Source organism: Haliotis rubra, unplaced genomic scaffold, assembly GCF_003918875.1.
Source record: "Haliotis rubra isolate DU_JTF1 unplaced genomic scaffold, ASM391887v1 Scf2337, whole genome shotgun sequence".
NCBI lineage: Eukaryota > Metazoa > Mollusca > Gastropoda > Lepetellida > Haliotidae > Haliotis > Haliotis rubra.
This window is the reverse complement of record NW_025766378.1, coordinates 21,345-43,994: the sequence shown is the minus strand read 5'-3', so window position 1 is coordinate 43,994 and position 22,650 is coordinate 21,345. Positions and strand designations below refer to the sequence as shown.

At 40.5% G+C, this 22,650-nt stretch overlaps 2 protein-coding genes and 1 long non-coding RNA gene across 3 annotated transcripts; all 3 read right to left on the bottom strand.

Annotated features, from left to right (window-relative positions):
• Positions 1-990: 990 nt before the first annotated feature.
• On the bottom strand, positions 991-2,957 carry LOC124278252 (ankyrin repeat domain-containing protein 6-like). Its single transcript, XM_046713969.1, has 4 exons — positions 2,940-2,957; positions 2,432-2,711; positions 1,778-1,923; positions 991-1,578 (listed from the first exon to the last, which is right to left on the bottom strand). The coding sequence occupies exons 1-4, from the start codon at positions 2,955-2,957 to the stop codon at positions 1,288-1,290; spliced, it is 735 nt and encodes a 244-aa protein (XP_046569925.1). The 3' UTR covers positions 991-1,287.
• Positions 2,958-3,357: 400 nt separating this feature from the next.
• LOC124278250 lies at positions 3,358-3,682 on the bottom strand. The gene is made up of 2 exons (XR_006899040.1): positions 3,643-3,682; positions 3,358-3,452 (listed from the first exon to the last, which is right to left on the bottom strand). It is a non-coding gene; the product is annotated as an uncharacterized LOC124278250 (long non-coding RNA).
• A 9,363-nt stretch (positions 3,683-13,045) lies between these two features.
• On the bottom strand, positions 13,046-14,934 carry LOC124278249. Its single transcript, XM_046713968.1, has 2 exons — positions 14,392-14,934; positions 13,046-13,165 (listed from the first exon to the last, which is right to left on the bottom strand). Exons 1-2 carry the CDS (start codon positions 14,509-14,511, stop codon positions 13,046-13,048), a joined length of 240 nt encoding a protein of 79 aa, XP_046569924.1. The 5' UTR covers positions 14,512-14,934.
• Positions 14,935-22,650: the final 7,716 nt, after the last annotated feature.

Below are 22,650 nucleotides of genomic sequence, written 5' to 3'. Positions count from 1 at the left end.
TGCGGGCGGAAGGTGCATGGTGTGGGTGCTTTCTGGGGAACAACTGTTCCCGGACTTCTGGTCATCCGTGGAAACCTCACAGCTGCTGCTTACCGCGACCAGGTGCTCACCCATGAACTCATTCCTTTCATGGCGGCTCATGGCCCAGGTCTACAGTTCCAGCATGATAATGCTCGGCCGCATACCGCCATGCTGACACAAAATTTCCTTCAAAACGCTGGAATCAACGTCATGGACTGGCCATCGAGGTCCCCTGGACCTTAATCCAATAGAGCACCTTTGGGATGAAGGGAGGAAGGCTTCGTGGTCTTAGGAACCAACCTCAGAATTTGTAGGAACTTGGCGCTGCCTTGCAAGAGCAATAATGGCGCAGAATCCCAAACCACGTGTCTCACAAGCATCAGGCAGTCGATGAGGAGACGGTGTTTGGCAGTGGTGAATGCGCGGGGCGGCCATACACGATATTGAACTGAGAAATGTTTGCATTTTTATTCTTGTGACTTGACATTCTGTATACCCATGTTTTGGAACGGCCGTGTAGCCTAATGGAACTGATTATGGCACTGTCAGTGTATCGAGTACATCGCACAGATCTCAGCAATGAAATAATAACAATTTCCACCATCTTACCATCTTTTGTTCTTTTATAGTGCCCTGTAGAAAGAATGTGAAGTTTCTTATTTGACTCAGTATATTTCATTTACAAATAGTACAGTTAGTGTGACAATACTACCCTCACACGCATGAAGAAATCTTGCAGTTTCTAATTGTTTAGTTCAACGCGATCATTAAGAAGCGAATGAAACAGTATGTCGCTAATTGTACAACATTGTCTTAATCCAGTACCAACTGTACAAATAAAGTACTTGGATAATGTCAGTCTAGCTACTACACGTTCAATCTTGTACTGAACAGACTAAAATAGTTCGTATAAACACTTACTACTCACAGGGTTAGAAAAACCAATGATCATTACAAACCATGCGAATATAACTTCACACACACCATTGTATTATTTTTTGCTCTCATCCCGACGCCATTGTTCATGCAGATCGAATTCTTTTAGTAAATGTAAGATTGGAATAATGTCACAGCACAAGACGTTTTCATATATTTTTGACATTTGTTGTTTTCAGCCATAATCAGAGCATTGATGCAAAGGGAATTTAAGTTCACTGTTATACTGTCTCGGTTCTTATCTGACGTGTAGCATATCTTTGATGGCATATTCTGCCCTGATCAATGAAATCCATGAATGTTTTTAATTTAGATCGATAAGGCTTGCAACTAGTGCAGTGATGTCTGGCCTGTAATATTCAGTGCTTTAACATCAGCTCCAGCCTTCAGTAACACATCAACACACTCTGTAGATCCCTGTCTTGCTGCTCCATGAAGTGGTGTGTCACCTGTATTATTCTTTACATGAACATCCGCTCCAGCCTTCAGTAACACATCAACACAAGTTGTCGATCCCTGTCTTGCTGCTGCTGCTCTATGAAGTGGTGTGTCACCGGTATTGTTCTGTACATTAACATCAGCTCCAGCCTTCAGTAACACATCAACACACTCTCTAGATCCCTGTCCTGCTTGCTCCATGAAGTGGTGTGTCACCTGTATTGTTCTGTACATTAACATCACTTCCAGCCTTCAGTAACACATCAGAAAACTCTCTAGATCCCAACCTTGATGCTATATGAAGTTGTGTGTCACCTCTATTATTCTGTACATTAACATCAGCTCCAGCCTTCAGTAACACATCAGAAAAATCTCTAGATCCCCACCCTGCTGCTACTGCTTTATGAAGTGGTGTGTCACCTGTATTATTCTGTACATTGACATCAGCTCCAGCCTTCAGTAACACATCAGAAAACTCTGTAGATCCCCACCCTACTGATGCTTCTGCTATATGAAGCGGTGTGTCACCTGTCTTATTCTTTACATTAACATCAGCTCCAGCCTTCAGTAACACATATAAAAACTCTGTAGATCCCCACCTTGATGCTATATGAAGTGGTGTGTCACCTGTATTATTCTGTACATTAACATCAGCTCCAGCCTTCAGTAACACATCAGAAAACTCTGTAGATCCCCACCCTGCTGATGCTATATGAAGTGGTGTGTCACCTGTCTTATTCTTTACATTAACATCAGCTCCAGCCTTCAGTAACACATAAAAACTCTGTAGATCCCCACCTTGATGCTATATGAAGTGGTGTGTCACCTGTATTATTCTGTACATTAACATCAGCTCCAGCCTTCAGTAACACATCAGAAAACTCTGTAGATCCCCACCCTGCTGCTGCTGCTGCATGAAGTGGTGTGTCACCTGTCTTATTCTGTACATTAACATCAGCTCCAGCCTTCAGTAACACATCAGAAAACTTTCTAGATCCCGACCCTGCTTCTGCTGCTATATGAAGTGGTGTGTCACCTGTCTTATTCTGTACATTAACATCAGCTCCAGCCTTCAGTAACACATCAACACACTTTCTAGATCCCCACCCTGCTGCTACTGCTTTATGCAGTGGTGTGTCACCTGTATTATTCTGTACATTAACATCAGCTCCAGCCTTCAGTAACACATCAGAAAACTCTCTAGATCCCCACCTTGCTGCTTTATGAAGTGGTGTGTCACCTTTATTATTCTGTACATTAACATCAGCTCCAGCCTTCAGTAACTCATCAGAAAAACTCTCTAGATCCCCACCTTGCTGCTATATGAAGTGGTGTGTCACCTGTATTATTCTGTACATTAACATCAGCTCCAGCCTTCAGTAACACATCAGAAAACTCTGTAGATCCCCACCCTACTGCTGCTGCTATATGAAGTGGTGTGTCACCTGTATTATTCTGTACATTAACATCAGCTCCAGCCTTCAGTAACACATCAGAAAACTCTCTAAATCCCAACTTTGCTGTTCCATGAAGTGGTGTGTCACCTGTCTTATTCTGTACATGAACATCAGCTCCAGCCTTCAGTAACACATCAACACACTTTTAGATCCCCACCCTGCTGCTACTGCTTTGCTGAAGTGGTGTGTCACCTTTTATTATTCTGTACATTAACATCAGCTACAGCCTTCAGTAACACATCAGAAAAACTCTCTAGATCCCCACCCTGCTGATGCTGCTATATGAAGTGGTGTGTCACCTGTAGTATTCTGTACATTAACATCAGCTCCAGCCTTCAGTAACACATCAGAAAACTCTGTAGATCCCTTCCTCTGCTGCTATATGAAGTGGTGTGTCACCTGTATTGTTCTGTACATTAACATCACTTCCAGCCTTCAGTAACACATCAGAAAACTTTGTAGATCCCCACCTTGCTGCTATATGAAGTTGTGTGTCACCTGTATAATTCTGTACATTAACATCAGCTCCAGCCTTCAGTAACACATCACGACGCGCTGTAGATTCCCACACTGTTGCTTCTCTATGAAGTGGCAGGTCACCTGTAACATTTGAAACTTGGTTGACACTTGCTCCTTTCTTCAGCAAATACGAGACATTTAACACATTTATGAGTAAGATATACTAAGGAGCAAAGAAGCGTCAGTGTGGAATTTTCCTGCGCAGAAACGGATAACTGTAAACTCCTTTAATGTTTTGATTGTGTATTTTTGACAACATCTCCAACTTTACCTGAGCAAAGACATTCCTTCCCAAACTCAGAATCGTACCCAGGAAATGGTCTCAAAAACGCAACCTGATCTCGAAGATGGTACGGTGTTTTGAATGTTTTTCATGCAACTCATGCTGCACGTGCTGTTCACAAGGACCAGCCCTATAAAATGCACCCCTAAACCTGCATTCACATTACAACGTCGTCAGCAGGATCCCCTTCTCACGACATCCAGAGGAACCAGGAGCTAAGAAGACTTGAAGCTGGCCACACTGCACAAGCCGTTGCCAATCACTTCAAGGTCAACATTCGGACCATCTACAGGCTGCAGCAACATTTCAGGACCACCAACACCACAAATGATCGCCTCCGTACTGGCAGACCAAGCGTCACCAGAAGACAAGACCGCCTTGTTGTGCGACAGCATATTACAGAATCCCTTCATGCAGGCATCCGAAACAGCACACCAGACAGCTGGAACACACGGAAGACCAATCAGTCCTGATACAGTACGCCGACGTCTTAACAGCGGGAACCCTCCATTGCCGTAGACCTTACCGTGGACCTATCCTCACCCCTCGTCATCGGCATGAACTTCTACAGTTCGCCCTACAACACCAAAACTGGCAATACAGGCAATGGAGAACTGTTCTGTTCACAGATGAGAGTCGGTACTGCATATCAACTGCAGATGGCAGAACAAGAATATGGCGACGACGTGGCCAGCGTTACTCAGACCAATGTTTTATGGAAAGAGAGTCATGAGGAGGTTCAAGCATCATGGTATGGGGTGGAATAGGTTTGAACCAGAGAGTGAGTCCTGTGGTGTTCCAGAACCTTGGTCTAGGGAGAGGAGGCGGCATCACAGCGGTGCGCTACATCGGCAAAGCTTTGCACGTCACCGGCATGATAACGCCTGGACCCATACTGCCAGAGCTACACGGGACATCCTACAGCAGAACGATGTCAACATTATGCAGTGGCCAGCCCTTAGTCCTGATTTAAACTCAGTTGAACATAAGCAAGATGATCATATGTTTCCATCATGTGAAATATTTGGTTCATGTAATTTCATTTTCACACATTTAGTACGTTTGAAATCAACGTTCACATGACCTCAATATTCTTATCACCAAAAGAGCCTGACAAAGAAAGCAGTATTACGCAAGCTAGCACGCCGTATTAAGCTGCACTCGCTCTTGCTACCAGTATCAGTTACACCTTGTCTGTGCACGTGGTGTTGGCAAATCTTGTGAGGTGCATGTTTCGAGGGATTAAAGGTTCAGTGGTGAACAAAGGGCAATGCGTTGCCCCTTTGTCCTCGCAAGTGTCCCTAGCTGTCCCAATAGAATAGCACTTTGTCTCTCTTGGATCACAGCCAAATACACCATACGTACCAACTCGTGGATTTCTTAAGTCTGTTCTTGTTCGCGCATCACTACTGTAACGTTCTTTGACAGTACATACTTGGGAATATTATTGCACTGCATGTGACCTTCCTTAATAGTCTCACAGTGCCTGAACCATGTTATTTCTCCATTTGCTCTGCCTTTGCTTTAATAACGCCATACATAAACTTTAAAAGTTGTCCACATTTGTTTCACTAACGCAAAAAGTATACGATAACAAACAATGCCTTTATCAAATTATATATTCTGTGAGACATGAAAAATGAAAAATTGTTTTATATCGTGTAGCGATTATGACCGGATAACACAGGCGGGTGCGTTCTCCGAGTATATCATAGGTATGTTGGATATCCGTGCTTTTTGTGAAATTCGTCTATATTGTCCTGTTTAAATTGATGATCCATAACTCAGATTGGTGAGAAAATATCACGTAAGTAATTGTGATGTCGCATTGCTGCAAATTTCCCTGTCGGAGAAGTCATTCTCACAAGATATATATTCCCTTGTTTGGAGAAGGTCTATGGCTATTACGCCCCCAGTGTTGCTAAACATCTTGTAGGCCTTTACTCTGACACAGACGCAGACCTCGCATGTTCAAGTTCAGATCTGACAGGGGCTGAAAATATCATCTGACATGAATACAATATCTCAGTGTTTTCCCTTAGTAAGCGGAGTGCTTTCTACAACATTGGAAATAACTGTATCGTTGTCCTTCTGATATTCCCCGAACGGGAGCTCTACCCATTTAGGGGTACAATGTGTAAGTTACAGAATTGTAGGAATAGTCTTAAGACTTTTATATATTTTGACCAGGATTCTTCGAACTTGTAACAGCCGTTTAAGAAGATCAAAAGAGAAAAGGGGTAGTGCGCGATGTATCTGACGGACGTATGTGGAGAACGGTTATGTTTAAAACGTACCCCTCAATCTGATAGCCAGAGGGGATTATTGAGAAAGATCGCAGTATGCATCATCATAAACGGGCCAAGATAAAAGTACATGTCATTCATCCCCACATTATATCCCCTTTCATAGACACGGCCAGAGACCATATTATATATCATATGGCCTTTGATCACACATATAATTGTATAGATACCCAGGGTTTGTTGTTAGCGATGGAGCAACATATCAATATTTACGGCCGGCAGTATCATCTGCATTACTCTCTTACATAGGTGAAATATCACAGGGTTGTCATGGTAACGATAATTTGGCATACTATTTATTGTGTTATTCTTTAATCTGCGATTAGAATTTAAATCAGTTTGACGTGAGCATGTTAAGAAAAGAGAAGCTGTAAAACGAAATGTATTGTGATCGAACCTATAGGCCTTTGTAAAAGCGAGTTTCAAGCCACCTACATACAAACCTGTTTTCATGATAAATATCTTCTAATCCTTGGCACGATTCCGACCATATCATGGGCATGTGTTTGTGAATCATAATCAAATAGTGATGTTACAAGGCGTCCATGCCGCGTCAACAACACATGCAAACAGGGGCGTAGCTACCATTATAAAAAACAGCTCGAGCTTACACATGATCTTTGCTAAAAAATAATTTTTCTTCTAATTCTTGCCAAAAAATACCTACAAACACGTTCCATTTAAAAAGTGGAAATCCCTCTATGAATCATATTGACTACAGTATTCTTTGATTAAAGCATTACCATGTACAGTAAACAGGTTATTCTTCATATCATAACTTTCAGTGATGATTGTTTTTCCATCGACATGTATGAGGATGTTTTGTTACAGTCATGATTATATGTGAATCATCACTGAAATGCAGTTGTTTATTTTTCATTTGTTTATCATTTATTTTAGAACAAAAACACCAAATACTCGATGTATGGTATTGTATCAATGCAGCAGACATGTGTAAACTATGTCCAAACATATTTGTATATGAGGAAATCACATTTCAATTTCCATGGTGGTAAGACTTCCGTCCGTGTCCCCCCTAAATTTTAACGATGAGGAAAACTTTCTTTGAGTGCCATTTTTAAAAGTAGAATATGTCTTTCAGTATGTTCAGATACAATTAACAAAACACGTTAAACTCATCTTTATCAGATGAGGAATATATATTCAGGTGATATGATTTGACTAGAATGAAATTTTTAGGGGGATACAGACGAAAGTCTTTCCACAATGTTTTGAAGCTATTGAAATCACCAAACGTCAAACGATAACTCTTCAGGTCTCATAAAAATGAAAGTTGGGCCAAGCCCTCAATACCACCTAAGATATAAGGCTTTGCAGCCCATAGGGCTTACACGAAAAAATTGGCTTGCTACGCGCCTGGCACACGCACGAGAATTGCAATACAGGCCTCTAGCCACTGATTCTCCGTGACCTGAGACACATGTGACAGCGTATGTTGGGACGTCGTCTGTCATACAGACCCTGAAGCAAATATATCCAAGCCCACGCAAGTCTACAAAATGTGGCAAGTCTAGATTTCCAGCTTCAGGAGAAAGTCTCAGGGCTCCTTTTCATTATATTATATTTTTTTTACTGTGAATTTTTTTCTGTAAAATATGTTCACATCAGAGACTAGTTGTTAATCTAGTTCTGACGGGTAGAAGACAAAATGGATACTAGTGCTGTTACATTTTTAATTACATATAAACATTCGTCCTTGTGTAGGGATAAATGTATATTTTCCACCAAATGTACATTCGGAGGATATCGAAATCTAGGTTAAGCTATTTGAATCATATTTACAATTAAAAGACCCAAACAATGGTTTGTTGTCCAAATGTTTGGTTTTCCATATCTTGTCCCAGTCTGTATCACAGTCACAGAACGATAGTTTTTCCCCTTCCGTCTCCAGGAAAACTCACTGCAGGGTTCGGGTTATAGAGTGCCATACCAAACACCCACAGCTGGCGGGACCAACATCTCCAGTAACATTTACATCTGCCAACGCTTAATTCGCAAGTGGTTAGGCAATAAGCTAATGAGGCTAAGGGTCCTGTACCATGTTTGTGAAATATTAATGATGCCTTATATGAAGTCTAACATCTAAACAAGTCTAGCTATGTATGGCGTTAAGTCACTGCTTGAAGAAAGGCTCCTTTAGAATTTATTTGGTAAATATTAGTATTTCCATCATATTGGAAAGTACATAGACTAAGGCTTAGTGTCTGAATATATACAGTATATATAAGTTTGATAGTAACAAACAAACCCATCTAAAATGAAAAGGAGCCCCAGGGAGACACGAGATTCAGTCTGGCCAGCCATGGCAGTTAGATATGTTTACTTTGTAAACCCGACCCCCAAAGTGAGTTAGGTTTCCTGCAGATGTTAACAGACCCTGGACCTGAGGAGATCACGACTTGCATTTAATTTAAGGCTTTAGCACTGCAGAGAGGGCTTGGCAGTTGGGAAAATAATGTGGTTCAGGGACTGTGAGACAGACTAGAAAAATGCATGGCAACCTACACTTCATTGTGACTATGATTAAGGCATCATTTTAAAACACAAGGGTTATTTCCTTTGCGTTAACTGACAGGCTTTTGGTGTCAAATTATTTGGAACTGCAGCCAAAGGTGATGTTATGCTGTCTGGACATATGGCCTTTTGTAATGCTTTGGTTGTACATAATTATAAGTGACTGTTGTACATATGATGTTTTTGAAGGATAATCTCAGCTGAAAATACTTTGCACGTGTTTCCCCACTCTTTCCATACCCGTAAAAGTTAATTTGCCATATATATGTCTGTAAGAAAATACTGTAAAGTAATGGGATGGCTGAATTTGGCCACCTGAGGTAGTGACCACAGCACTCTGTTTATACTGCATTGAGAGAGGACAGTGCTTGGCAAGATACCAATAAATATGCTTGTCATTTAAACCTTTATCTGATGTTTGTGGAATGTGATTTTATAATTGAAGATGCTTCCTGCACCTGTAGCCCCAATATAGATGTTGTTAGTCTGTGAATCTTCCAAATTACTTCCTCTCTTTTTCAATTGAAATTAAGATCTTTGCCTTTTATCAAAATAATATATTTTCAGTGCTTATAATGCCTACAATGTGCCTTTGACCTGACAGGCAACGCTTTAACCTGACAGCGTAGCTCTTTAACATTCCTTGCGTACTGTTAAAGAATATACATTGGTACATTTATTATACATTCAAAATTGAACCCAGTTTTGTCACCATATATCCTTCAGTTTTATGTTAGTGACATGATCTGCACACTGATAATTTAAAAGAGGAATATAAATAATGATTGTTTGCGATCTTTATCCAATTTAGTTTTCCAATTATCTAGTAATTTTCAGTTTCTATTTCCTGGAAATTCTGTACGAAGGTACTTTTAACAGTTTCACCCAATAACAGTAAAGCATACAGATTATACGTTTCGGTACTTTGATAGATTAATAAGTACACATTATATTCCATGATATTGAGATACCAAAATGATTAACATAATTATATAATGTATAACAAATTAGACAGCAAAAAGCACAAAAGAAAACGCATGAGCAACATAAATGCTGTCAGGTAGTAAGCTTTCAATAATTATCGAAACTGCTTAGTTATGAGCTAATTGCAATCACTACAATTTTCTATAGTCTACCCAAGAGATGGAAACAAAATAGGTCTATTATGAAAATTATGAGCTAATTGCAATCACTACAATTTTCTATAGTCTACCCAAAGATTCCGATGGAAACAAAATAGGTCTCCAGCAGTATATTTCGTCTGGGTAACTGAAATTTGAGAAAGATGACGTCCGTATGGGATAATACCTGTATTCCGAATCAAAAGAGGTCATACCAAGTATGTGCATGTTCACACATTTACAACAGTAAGTTACACCGGGAATCATTAATACATTGTAATCATCTTTTATGAAAGTATAGATAATGAAATTTGTTCAGTTATGTTTAGTCTGATAACTCTAAAAGCACTAAAATTAGGGACCTACCGGTTCATGTCTGTGTGAACACATCTGTTTGTGTTTTATTGTAATTAGCAGTGTCTCCTTGTATAGCATATATAAGAAGTGTACCTAAGGTCAGTTATTTAAACTGTTATGTAATTTCCATTACAAAAAGTATAAACGATATTACCTACTGGTCAGAAAGACTTACCAGTACCCCAACACCGACCCACCGCCACCACCCAACCCTAGGCCTACCCCATGCCATGCCACACCCTCTCCCTCGCACACACACACTCCCTAACATACATATCGCTCTGGCCCATAGACCCGATATTTGAACCTTTTAAACAGACATCATGTGTATGTCAAGAAACACACACACGTTAATAGTGGTGCTCAGTCATGAGTATCACTTCACCATGTGTTTCTAATTATCTCAGTACATTATGGCGTGGTCGGACGCGCTAACGAACCCTATGTGACAGCTTATATTACAGAACCATTGAAATACATGTTAAAGTAGTGTCAATCTTGTAACACTCTATTTACCCATTACCAACCATTTACGCATGTACTAAATATATGACAAACCTAACCCTGGCCATACGAGATTTCAAGGGTATTGAAATGCATGTCCTACAATCACAGCATTTACATATGTTACACATGTTAGGAAACACATGAAAACAATGGCCAGATTTACACACCTGTGAAATACATGTAAATGCAGAGTTGAATGTTCGTTTATTTTAACACCCCTTTAAACGTGTGTAAATCTGACGGCCAGATGATACGTAGATTTCAAACGTTGTTCATATGGCCGCCGGATGAAACGAGTATTTCCTGACGTTAGTAAATTTGGGTAATACAGTCATTTTGTGTTGTGCCTCCCACACTGACTTGTCACCATATACCATACTGATATTACTGGAGCTTTCCATCCACATTGAACTCTCACCATGTACCACACAGTGATATTACTGGAACTTTCCACTCACACTGACCTGTCACCATATACCACGTTGTGATATTACTAGGGCTTTCCACTCACACTGACCTGTCAACATATACGACGCTGTGATATTACTGGAGCTTTCAATCCACACCGACCTGTCACCATATACCACACTGTAATATTACTGGAGCTTTCCACCCACACTGACCTGTCACCATATACCACACTCTGATATTACTGGAGCTTTCCACCACACTGACCTGTCACCATATACGACGCTGTGAATATTACTGGTGCTTTCCATCCACATTGACCTGTCACCATATACCACGCTGTGATATTACTGGAGCTTTCCACCCACACTGACCTGTCACCATATACCACAGTGTGATATTACTGGAGCTTTCCATCCACACTGACCTGTCACCATATACCACAGTGTGATATTACTGGAGCTTTCACTCTTTGACCTGTCACCATACCACGCTGTGATATTACTGGAGCTTTCCATCCACATTGACCTGTCACCATATACCACACTGTGATATTACTGGAGCTTACCATCCACATTGACCTGTCACCATATACCACAGTGTGATATTACTGGAGCTTACCATCCACATTGACCTGTCACCATATACCACACTGTGATATTACTGGAGCTTTCCACCCACACTGACCTGTCACCATATACCACACTGTGATATTACTGGAGCTTTCCACCCACACTGACCTGTCACCATATACCACACTGTGATATTACTGGAGCTTTCCCACCCACACTGACCTGTGACCATATACCACACTGTGACATTACTGAAGCTTTCCACCCCCACTGACCTGTCACCATATACCGCACAGTGCTATTACTGGAGCTTTCCACTCACACTGACCTGTCACCATACACCACGCTGTGATATTACTGGAGCTTTCACTCTTTTGACCTGTCACCTTATACCACACTGTGATATTACTGGAGCTTTCCATCCACAATGACCTGTCACCATATACCACACTGTGATATTACTGGAGCTTTCCACACACACTGACCAGTCACCATATACCACACTGTGATATTACTGGAGCTTTCCATCCACACTGACCTGTCACCATATACCACACTGTGATATTACTGGAGCTTTCCACCCACACTGACCTGTCACCATATACCACCCTCAGATATATCTGCAGCTTTCCACCCTCACTGACCTGTCACCATATACCATGCTGTTACATTACTGGAGCTTTCCACCCACACTGACCTGTCACCATATACCATGCTGTGATATTACTGGAGCATTCCACTCTTTGACCTGTCGCCATATACCATGCTGTGATATTACTGGGTTTTCAACTATCATTGACCAGTCACCATATACCTTGCTGTGATATTACTGGAGCTTTCCACACAACACTGACCTGTCACCATATACCAAGCTGTGATATTACTGGAGATTTCAACCTACATTGAACTGTTATCATATACCACGCTGTCATATTACTGGAGCTTTCCACCAGCACTGACCTGTCACCATATACCACACTGTGATATTACTGGAGCTTTCCACACACATTACCCTGACACCATATACCACACTTAGATATTTCTGCAGGTTTCCACAAACATTTGCCTGCCACCATACACCACTCTGTGATATTACTGGAGATTTCCATCCACACCGACCTGTCACAATGTACGATGATGTGATATTACTGGAGCTTTCCACTCTTTGACCTGTCACCATATACCACGCTGTGATATTACTCGAGCTTTCCACCCTCATTGATCTTTCACCATATACCACACTCTGATGTTACTGGCGCTTTCCACCCACAATGACCTGTCATCATATACCACACTGTCATATTACTGGAGCTTTCCATCAACACTGACCGGTCACCATATACCACACTGTGATATTACTGGGCTTTCCATCAACACTGACCTGTCACCATATACCACCCTTTGATATAACTGCAGCTTTCCACATACACTGACATGTCACCATATACCACCCTCAGATATATCTGCAGCTTTCCACTCCACACTGACCGCTCACTATATACCACGCTGTGATATTACTTGGGCTTTCCACCCACACTGACCTGTCACCATACACCATGCTGTGATATTACTGGAGCTTTCCACCTCATTGACCTGTCACCACATACCACGTGGTGATATGACCGGAGCTTTCCACTCTTTGACCTGTCACTATATACCATGCTGTGATATTACTGGAGCTTTCCACTCTTTGACCTGTCACCATATACCATGCTGTGATATTACTGGAGCTTTCCATCAACACTTACCTGTCACCATATACCACCCTTTGATATAACTGCAGCTTTCCACCCACACTTACATGTAAAATATACCACCCTTTGATATATCTGCAGCTTTCCACTCACACTGACCTGTCACCATGTACGACACTGTGATATTACTGGAACTTTCCACCCACACTGACCTGTCACCATATACCATGCTGTGATATAACTGGAGCTTTCCATCAACACTGACCGCTCACCATATACCACACTGTGATATTACTGGAGCTTTCCATCCACAATGACCTGTCACCATACACCATGCTATGATATTAATGGAGCTTTCCACTCATTGACCTGTCACCACATACCACGTGGTGATATGACCGAGCTTTCCACTCTTGACCTGTCACTATATACCATGCTGTGATATTACTGGAGCTTTCCACTCTTTGACCTGTCACCATATACCATGCTGTGATATTACTGGAGCTTTCCATCAACACTTACCTGTCACCATATACCACCCTTTGATATAACTGCAGCTTTCCACCCACACTGACCTGTCACCATGTACGACACTGTGATATTACTGGAGCTTTCCACCCACACTGACCTGTCACCATATACCATGCTGTGATATAACTGGAGCTTTCCATCAACACTGACCGCTCACCATATACCACACTGTGATATTACTGGAGCTTTCATCCCGCAATGACCTGTCACCATACACCACACTGTGATATTACTGGAGCTTTCCGCCCACACTGACCGCTCACCATATACCACACTGTGATATTACTGGAGCTTTCCACACACACTGACCGCTCACCATATACCACACCTTGATATAACTGCAGCTTTCCACCCACACTGACATGTCACCATATACCACCCTTTGATATATCTGCAGCTTTCCACTCACACTGACCTGTCACCATGTACGACACTGTGATATTACTGGAACTTTCCACCCACACTGACCTGTCACCATATACCATGCTGTGATATAACTGGAGCTTTCCACTCTTTGACCTGTCACCATATACCATGCTCTGATGTTACTGGAGCTTTCCACTCTCATTGACCTGTCACCATATACCAAGTTGTGATATTACTGGAGTTTTCCACTCTTTGACCTGTCACTATATACCATGCTGTGATATTACTGGAGCTTTCCACTCTGATGGACCTGTCACCATATACCATGCTGTGATATTACTGAGCATTCCACTCTTTGACCTGTCACCATATACCATGCTGTGATATTACTGGAGTTTTCCACTCTTTGACCTGTCACTATATACCATGCTGTGATATTACTGGAGCTTTCCACTCTCATTGACCTGTCACCATGTGATCAATAGTGTTTGAAATTCAGAAACATTACTTGAAAAATATGAGAGTTATGCTTAAAAAGCTGCAAATGATATTTCTGGATCTGAGTATAAATAAACAATTACTTTCAGGTTACAGTTACCCTTACCAGACCTTACCTTTGTGGATGAGGTATTGGTTGTAGGCATGTTTGTCATCTTGAAGAAGATGGCCAGTCTTTCAGTTTCTCTTCCTTATAAGTGGTATGTGTTTCATGATGGGAAAGGACACATACAGTTTATTTATGCTATTATTATGCTATTATTTTGTATATTGATGACAACATCACTAAATGTATAACCTAATGTTATTGATATCAGATAAGGAAGGGATGTATGTTTTACCATATGTGATAACATACTCACATTGTTCTTAACTTGCGGCCATATTTGGATCAACCTACCTCCTGAAGATGTTTGAGATGTATCAGCAGATGGATAATCTTTCTGTGTTGACATCGAATCGCTGATAATTGCTTTCCTGTTCAGTAGACTGTACTCTGCAACAATTTAACATGAAGAAATGTTCAGACTTTTTCAAAGCTTGACTGTTCTTATTTATGACGATATCCTGCCACAAAGTCGAAAAGTCCACCAGAACCAGTGAACATTTGATTGTATGTCAAGCTATCTGACGAATCCTGACTCCCAGATATGTGTATACACACTTCAACGTGTCAGACAGCGTTTTCGTCATGCGGTGATAACCATCATACAAAGGAAAAGACAAATATTGCCAATCAACAAGCCGTAATATGGCAGAAGGTGGGAGAAAACCTTATAACAATCACGTGCATGTTTGTCTTACAAGCAGCAATTATTCAACAGTTGTTTATTTCTAAAGGTCTTAAAAGGTCAGATAGATAATCACTCAGAAAATGTGCGTTTCAAATGACGTATACTGACAAAAACATGTTGTACCTGTTGTATCCCCTTTCCTTTCAGACTGACTCCAGGTCTTGTAGTTTTATGTGAAGTGTTATGTCCTCAACTTCGGAGTCGATTTGACGCAAGCAGTGTAATATCAGGTGTTCTACTGCCTGATGCCTCTTTATCATCTGTATAGCATCTTCTCTAGTTTCGTGCTCAAACACAAACACTATACTCCCACTTTTAACTGCTGTAAAGTTAGCATGATGTGTTTGCCAAATTGAATCCTTTAGTTCGTACAGTGGCTCCGTCGCATTCGAGGAGGTGTCAACATTTAGCACCTTCTTGTCTGGTTCTGGCTCACACGTCCACTCAGTTTTGCAAGTGCTTTTATAGGTTTCATCTCCATCTTCATCTTTGAACAAAATATCCATTTCTTCTGTTTCTTTTCCGTCAGGGAATCTTGTAACTTGAAAATATGTACATAGCGCACACAATCAATGTATAGTTTAAGGGTGAACTGTAATTGATATTTATTAACTACTTTGTAGATTTTAGCGTACACTGATGCGATGTACTGTCTTACCTTTGGTGAGAATTTGTCGTATCTTTCCATGAAAGCTTTTCGATTCCATTTTATCTGCAAAAAATGTTTATTAATGGCTGCAAACTCATATGCTTCAACACTATTGTGTGTTGATTGTCTTGAGAACTGAAGATTAGTATTAGTAATGCGCTTGATTCCATGCATGAAAGTAAATTGCACCATTTACAAACCATTACATATTTTAAAGAAATACGTAAAGAAATACGTACCAAAACATTCAAAGTATATTTAATCTTGTTCTTCTAATGCTTGGTTAAATTTGCCAATATTGCCAATGATCTGGTATGGTATGGTATGGTATGGTATGGTATAAATGCAGCTAGGGTCCAAGCAGGTAGCAAAGGGAGTGTAAGTCCCCATGATCTCTGGTATCTACCTTTAGTTGTTGGCTCTCTATAGCCCACTTTTTATATTGTATTGTCTCTCCATAGTAAAATAGTTTTACATTTACATGACAGTTTTGCATTTATAACAGTGATATTCTAGTTGTTCGTACTGTCCGTCATAGACATATTTTCTAATATATTTTATTTATATATTTTTTCATTGTATGAATTGTTTTAGTCACGGTATGGCTGAATTATTGCCGATGGGACTACAAATTGTAACTCACTCACTCACTACAAAATGAACCTATTTTACAGGAGATAGATGAGACGGTAAACAACAGATGCAGAATAATATGAGGGCATAAAATGTAATTATAGCGATAGGAACGATGTGACGCATTCACTAGCTGCCAAGGTCATGGTGCTAAAAGGTAGGTTTTAATCAAGTCTGATTTTCAGTGAGAGAGCGTCGGTAACAAACCTGACAGATCTCAGAACAAAGATTTCAGTCTCTCCTTGAGATAGTGAGCAGGTGTTTGTCAGCAGAAAGTGCTTCTTGGTGGAAAGTGTTTGTTCTTGAGTTTCGTGGACATATTTGTTGGCGAAAAATATACACAGGCGTTATGATTAGTTCTAGCTCCAGGAGGTATCTGTGTTGTACTACTCATAATATATCTGTTCAGATTCATACGCTAGTCAAAGAACCATAACACCAAACAAGCTGACTGCTAAAACACCAAGCAGGCATAGATACTAACTTCTCTTCATCGTCCAACCTTAACAACCTTCGAAACATCCTGACCCATTAACACCCTGATTGAAAGAAAATCAGTCTTCTGTTACCAATTCCGATAGCAAATCTGATCACATCCAATTTAACCCTCATCACCATATCAGTATCGAAACGTCGCACACACGAACAAAGAAGTTATCCTTAAAGTTTGTTTTTACGAAATCGATAACTTCTTTGTCAGAAACGCGAGGCGTATCAGTGTTGTGCGTTGGCCTATAGGATGACTAAAACCGAACGCGATTCGCCGAGATTTTAAATGCGCCTTCTTAAATTGCTTGGCCACAAGGGGCAAGTTAGATACAAGGCAATAAATTTTCAGGTTCTTTCCATCCAGACCTGATTTGTTGATGAGAGAATTTCTCTTTGAAGGTATTCAGAGCTTTCCCTGTTACGTTTCTAATTAATTATCTGCTATGAGACTTAATTGACAGCCTGGCTTGGAATGAAGCCTCTGCCAGAGCAGCGTCCTTTGCAAGATTTCCTATAACAAGTATGTGTTTATTGATCTCTATCCCCAGTGATCATGCTAGTGTGGATGTAGCTATGAGGACGTGTTGTTTACCTGTCTCACCTGTGGTCATTTTTTTGCTGTCTATAGCCAACGAGAAGTTATAGCGTACCAGCGAACTGTTGCATTGGCCACAGAAGGTACTATGGAATAAATATTTAATCACGGGAGAGTCTATTGATACTTGGCGACAGAGAATCGGACAATTTTCTCAACCAGTCTAGCGAACGCTATGGCGTGTCCCCGCTATAATGCTGCCTGGTGGTAGACGAGCGGTGACCCGGTGTTTCATGTTGTACCCTGTTACGTTGCTACTGATGTTATCTGGGGACGTTGAGACAAACCCTGGTCCACCTAAACGTTACCATACACCTTCCCAGTCCTCTATACAGACTAGACTCTCAAGCCATGTGTCCCGTGAATTAGAGACTCGATGTGATGAAGAATGACAACGCTAATCTGAGTGAAGGAGTTGTGTTTCTGGAGAAATAGATAGATTCTTTGGAGGCCTACTCACGGAGGAATAACCTGATACTCTACGGAATATCATGAATCACAGGTGAGACATGGAGGAGACAGAATCTAAGGTCAGGGATTTTGTAAAGAACGGGAGAGATAACAGTGATACCATTCCTAAAGGCACATAGACCTAACACAAAAGGTTCCAATCGTCCCATCATCGTTAAGTTCGCTGCCTTTAAGGATAAACAAAGAGTTGTAAACTCAGCACGACACAAGTTAAAGGGCGACAAGCAGCATCGTGTGTCCGAGGACCTCACAGAGCGAGTGCGGTGGGTTCAATCTCAGCTATTTCGCATGATGGAGACAGCACGACAAGAAGGCAAAGTCGCCTTCCTTAGCTATAATAAACTCATCATTGAGGGTGTTGTATATGCTTATGATGACACGATCGGAGACATGAAGCAGGTTGGACAAAGACGGAACTGGGAGACAGGACATCCCCGGGCATCCAGGACATCGACTCAGCCAGACACCCAGCCTACAACATCAAGCTAGGACATTGGCCGTGGGCCCGACCTTCACCTTCTACACTACCAAAACACTGTGACAATACATCAAAACAACATTTATCAGTATTAGCATGGAATATAAACGGTCTACAATCAAAACAGACAATTGTGAGAATTTAAATCTATGTGATTATTTTGACATAATTTGCTTTGTTGAATATACTAGAAAATGTGTTTCCAAATCATAAATGTTTTATTTTAGATGCTAAACGTGCAGGTGATCGTGGTAGATAATGGGGAGGAATAAGTGTGTGTATCCTACGCTGCATATCTACACACTTCTTGAGACTCTATGAACAATGGACAAAAATGGTTGTTTTCAAAATGAATTCATGCACTAATTACGAACAGATATTTAGTTTGTTTTTCTACATACATCCGGAAAATGCGAGGGAGCACACGGGTTCTGACAACGATGGGATTTCCCTTCTAGAGAAGAAACTACTTCACATTATGTCCGACTTTGGTGATGAGATAAGGTTTATACTTCTCGGAGATTTTAATGCAAGAACTGCTGAAGATTCAGACTGTATTATAAATGATGATATTGACTATTTGCCTCTCCATGACGACTACAACACAGACCATTTTGATATGCATAGAATGTCGTGTGATAAGCAAACATTGTGCAAAGTTTTCATTCTCCATATTGTAAATGGAAGGAAACAGGGAGATATGGTAATTTTACTTTTATTTCAACATCAGGAGCCAGCGTTGTTGATTATCTCATAGTATCCAGTGAACTGTTTTCCAGTATAAGTGACATAGGTGTAATGCAGAGGAAAGAATCGGACCATCTGCCAATATCGTGTCATTTCAATAATGCAACCATTCCGGATCCTCCTCAGGATGTGCCACGTATATCGTTGTTTAAGATACCAAGAAACTGCTACAGTAATGACTGACTTACTGACTGAGTTTGGTTTTACGCCGCTTTTAGCAATATTCCAGCAATATCACGGCGGGGACACCAGGAATGGGCTTCACTCATTGTACCCACGTGGGGATTCGAACCCGGGTCTTCGGCGTGACGAGCCAACGCTTTAACCACTAGACTACCCCACTGCCCCCTACAGTAATGAAGATGCACAACATTTACAAACTATGTACTATAGTGACAAAATCAGGGTATTGTAACAGAATTTCTGGAATATTTGGACACTGATGTCGAGTGTGCTGTTTATATTGTTTCTGATATTGTTGGTGCCACTGGACAACTTAAATCCGGCTCATCGAAGTTTAAGCAACGACTCCAGCAACCACTCTACTTTGATGAAGATTGTGAACGCTTAAAATCTGAGAAATACAGATACTTTCATAAGTTCAGGAATTTCAGATGTGACAAAACTCGGAGCTACTATATGGATGCAAAAGTCTTTCAAAGAATGTTGCAACTTTAAGAAAACACAGTACCACAGGAAAATGGTAGATGAAATAAATGCTGAAATAAATTGAAAACAAATTAAGAACTAAATCCATACAAAACACGTTTCTTCAATTGCAGCATCCAAATGGCAAGATTATTTTAGGAAATTATTAAATCCTGTACTGATTAACACAAACTTGTCAAGGATTTCTTGGAACATCATACATGTAATGACTGTGCAGGTATTGCAGATACTAGTGATGCTTACCTTAACACTGAAATAAGTGACGATTAAATTACAACGGCAATATCGGACCTAAATTGGAAGGCTCCAGGCATTGATGGGCGTCCGTCAAAACTCTTCAAACCATCATCAAGTTTCCTAACTCCGTATCAAAGCTGCTATTTAACAAAATATTGGATGAAGGTATGTTCCCGAAACAATGGAATATTGGAATAATCTTGGCACTCTACAAATCGGGTGACAAGAAGGAGCAAAAAACCAATTACAGAGGCATATCATTATTAAATATCATGGGGAAGATTTTACAACAATAATTGAAAACGACTCAGATTATGGATTGATTTCAACAATTTACTCTCTGAAAGCCAAGCTGGATTCCGTCCACAATATTCCACGACAGTCCATATCTAAGTATCTAAATAGAACGAAAGGGCGATTCTACTGCGGATTTATCGACTTCACAAAAGCCTGCGACTATGTGGATAGGAATAAATTATTGTATACATTAGTTAAAAGTGGATGCCACGGAAAGTTACTTGTGCTACTGAAGAGTATGTATACGTCAGTGCAAGTGTGTGTTAGAGTGGACAACCAGAGAGCAGAAGTATTTGATACTTCGCGCGTGGTTAGACAAGGATGTATCCTCAGTCTGTTACTATTTCTCCTGTTTATCCGGTTGATCCGATAATGTATGCACGATAACTCATTAATATGCAAATGTATGCATGATGTCATAGGTCAAAAAGGTTATGAACAGGTGTTTCTTTTAATGCACTAATACAATTAACAACCCAAGTCTTGATTAATGGAAAAAGAGGTATAGTAATTAAGTGGTACATCGTAGTAAACAATGCCATATATGGGAGCAAGTTTTGAAAAAGCGCATGCTACAGGTAGCCACGTGACCTGGCTTTCCCCGCCGACTGGCTAAAGCTGTGTGATAATAGTACGGTGTAGTTAATTACGGACGATAACTTATGAATAAAACCGATGTGTGCATGACATCACAGATCAGCAAGGATAGCTGAGGTATTGTATGCATAAAATGCAATGAATTAACCGTCCCTCTATGAAGGTGAAGCAAAGCTCGTAACGTCAGTCACCAGTAGAATGTCAACGTAAGGCTTCGATATAGCGCACGGAGGCGGGTGGCGGGAATTCGGGAATGGACATGTATGTTTTGGGTATTACCAAACAATAAGAATACACTTTTGTCGGCATTATATTTAAGATGCCATTTACAAGAGTACTCAAAACACACATTTAGTGCACACTGTAGGCCATCTATGGCTCCACTTACAATAGTTGTGTCATCTGCTAATAAGATACCTGGCACATTACCCCATGGAAGACTTAAACCGTATTGTAATGTTTCTAGTGCGTATAATATTCAATGAAAATAACCAAGCTGACAAAACACAGCCTTGACCAACACCTTGTTTTACAGGAAATGGAGAAGATGCAACTCCCCTATTTTAACACAAGACTGCATTGAAGTACATAATTTAATACGTAAGATACGCCACAGTTTACCATTTATACCAAAGTGATGGAGTTTATAAAATAATCCATTGAGCCATATTCTATCAAAGGCCTTCTCGTTGTCTAGAAAGACACAATACACTGGTGAGTTTCTTTCCCTGTAATAAGCTATACTTTCTAACAGTGTTAATGCATCTGTTTCCGCGCCAGCACCTTTACGGAATCCAAATTGATACTTGTACGGAAAGATTTACTGTTACAACACCAATTTTCTATTCTTTCTAAGACGACTCTTTCGAATAATTTGCTGAAAATAGGAGTTAAAGTTATTCCCCGGTAATTTGAAGGGTTGCATGTGCTTTTACCTTTACCTTTGTGAATGGGGAGTATGGTACCAACATTAAAACCACAAGGAAGATATTCATAATGAACAATAGCATTGTAAGGTGCTACTAGGTGATTAATAACAGATCTACCAGCGTATTTTAAGTGTTCATTAACAATACCATCAGGTCCAGGTGATTTTTGCCGTTCTTAATTCGCCGAATCGTGCATAGCAGTTCATCAAATGTAAAAGGACATTGAAGCAGTGTAGAAACATCATCAAATACATCATGAGTATTCTCAAGTTTAGATACAAAGTTATTCACGTAGTCAGTAAATTCTGAATCAAAATTTATGTTGAACTTTGGGCTGGACCGACTTAACCCTGTTCAGTGCTTCAGTCAGTATAACACGTGACTGTATAGCTACCTTGTAGAACTTATACAGTAGATACACGTCAGATGCATACTTTTGCATACTGCAAGTGTCTTTGACTGGCCATTTCTTTTTACCCTCTTCACAAGAGTTCCCTCGGGAAAATCCGACACTCA

Excerpts from the sequence above, each read along its gene's own strand:
- LOC124278252 (XM_046713969.1), bottom strand. Across the intron at positions 1,924-2,431 it reads TAATGTACAGAATAAGACAG|GTGACACACCGCTTCATATA; the intron begins GTGACACACCAC and ends AGAATAAGACAG. Across the intron at positions 1,579-1,777 it reads AAGCAGTAGCAGCAGGGTGG|GGATCTAGAGAGTGTGTTGA; the intron begins GGATCTAGAGAT and ends CAAGCAGGACAG.
- LOC124278249 (XM_046713968.1), bottom strand. The coding sequence starts at position 14,511 with ATGAGAGTGGAAAGCTCCAGTAATATCACAGCATGGTATATAGTGACA. Across the intron at positions 13,166-14,391 it reads GTCAAAGAGTGGAATGCTCA|ATGGTGACAGGTCAAAGAGT; the intron begins GTAATATCACAG and ends ACAGCATGGTAT.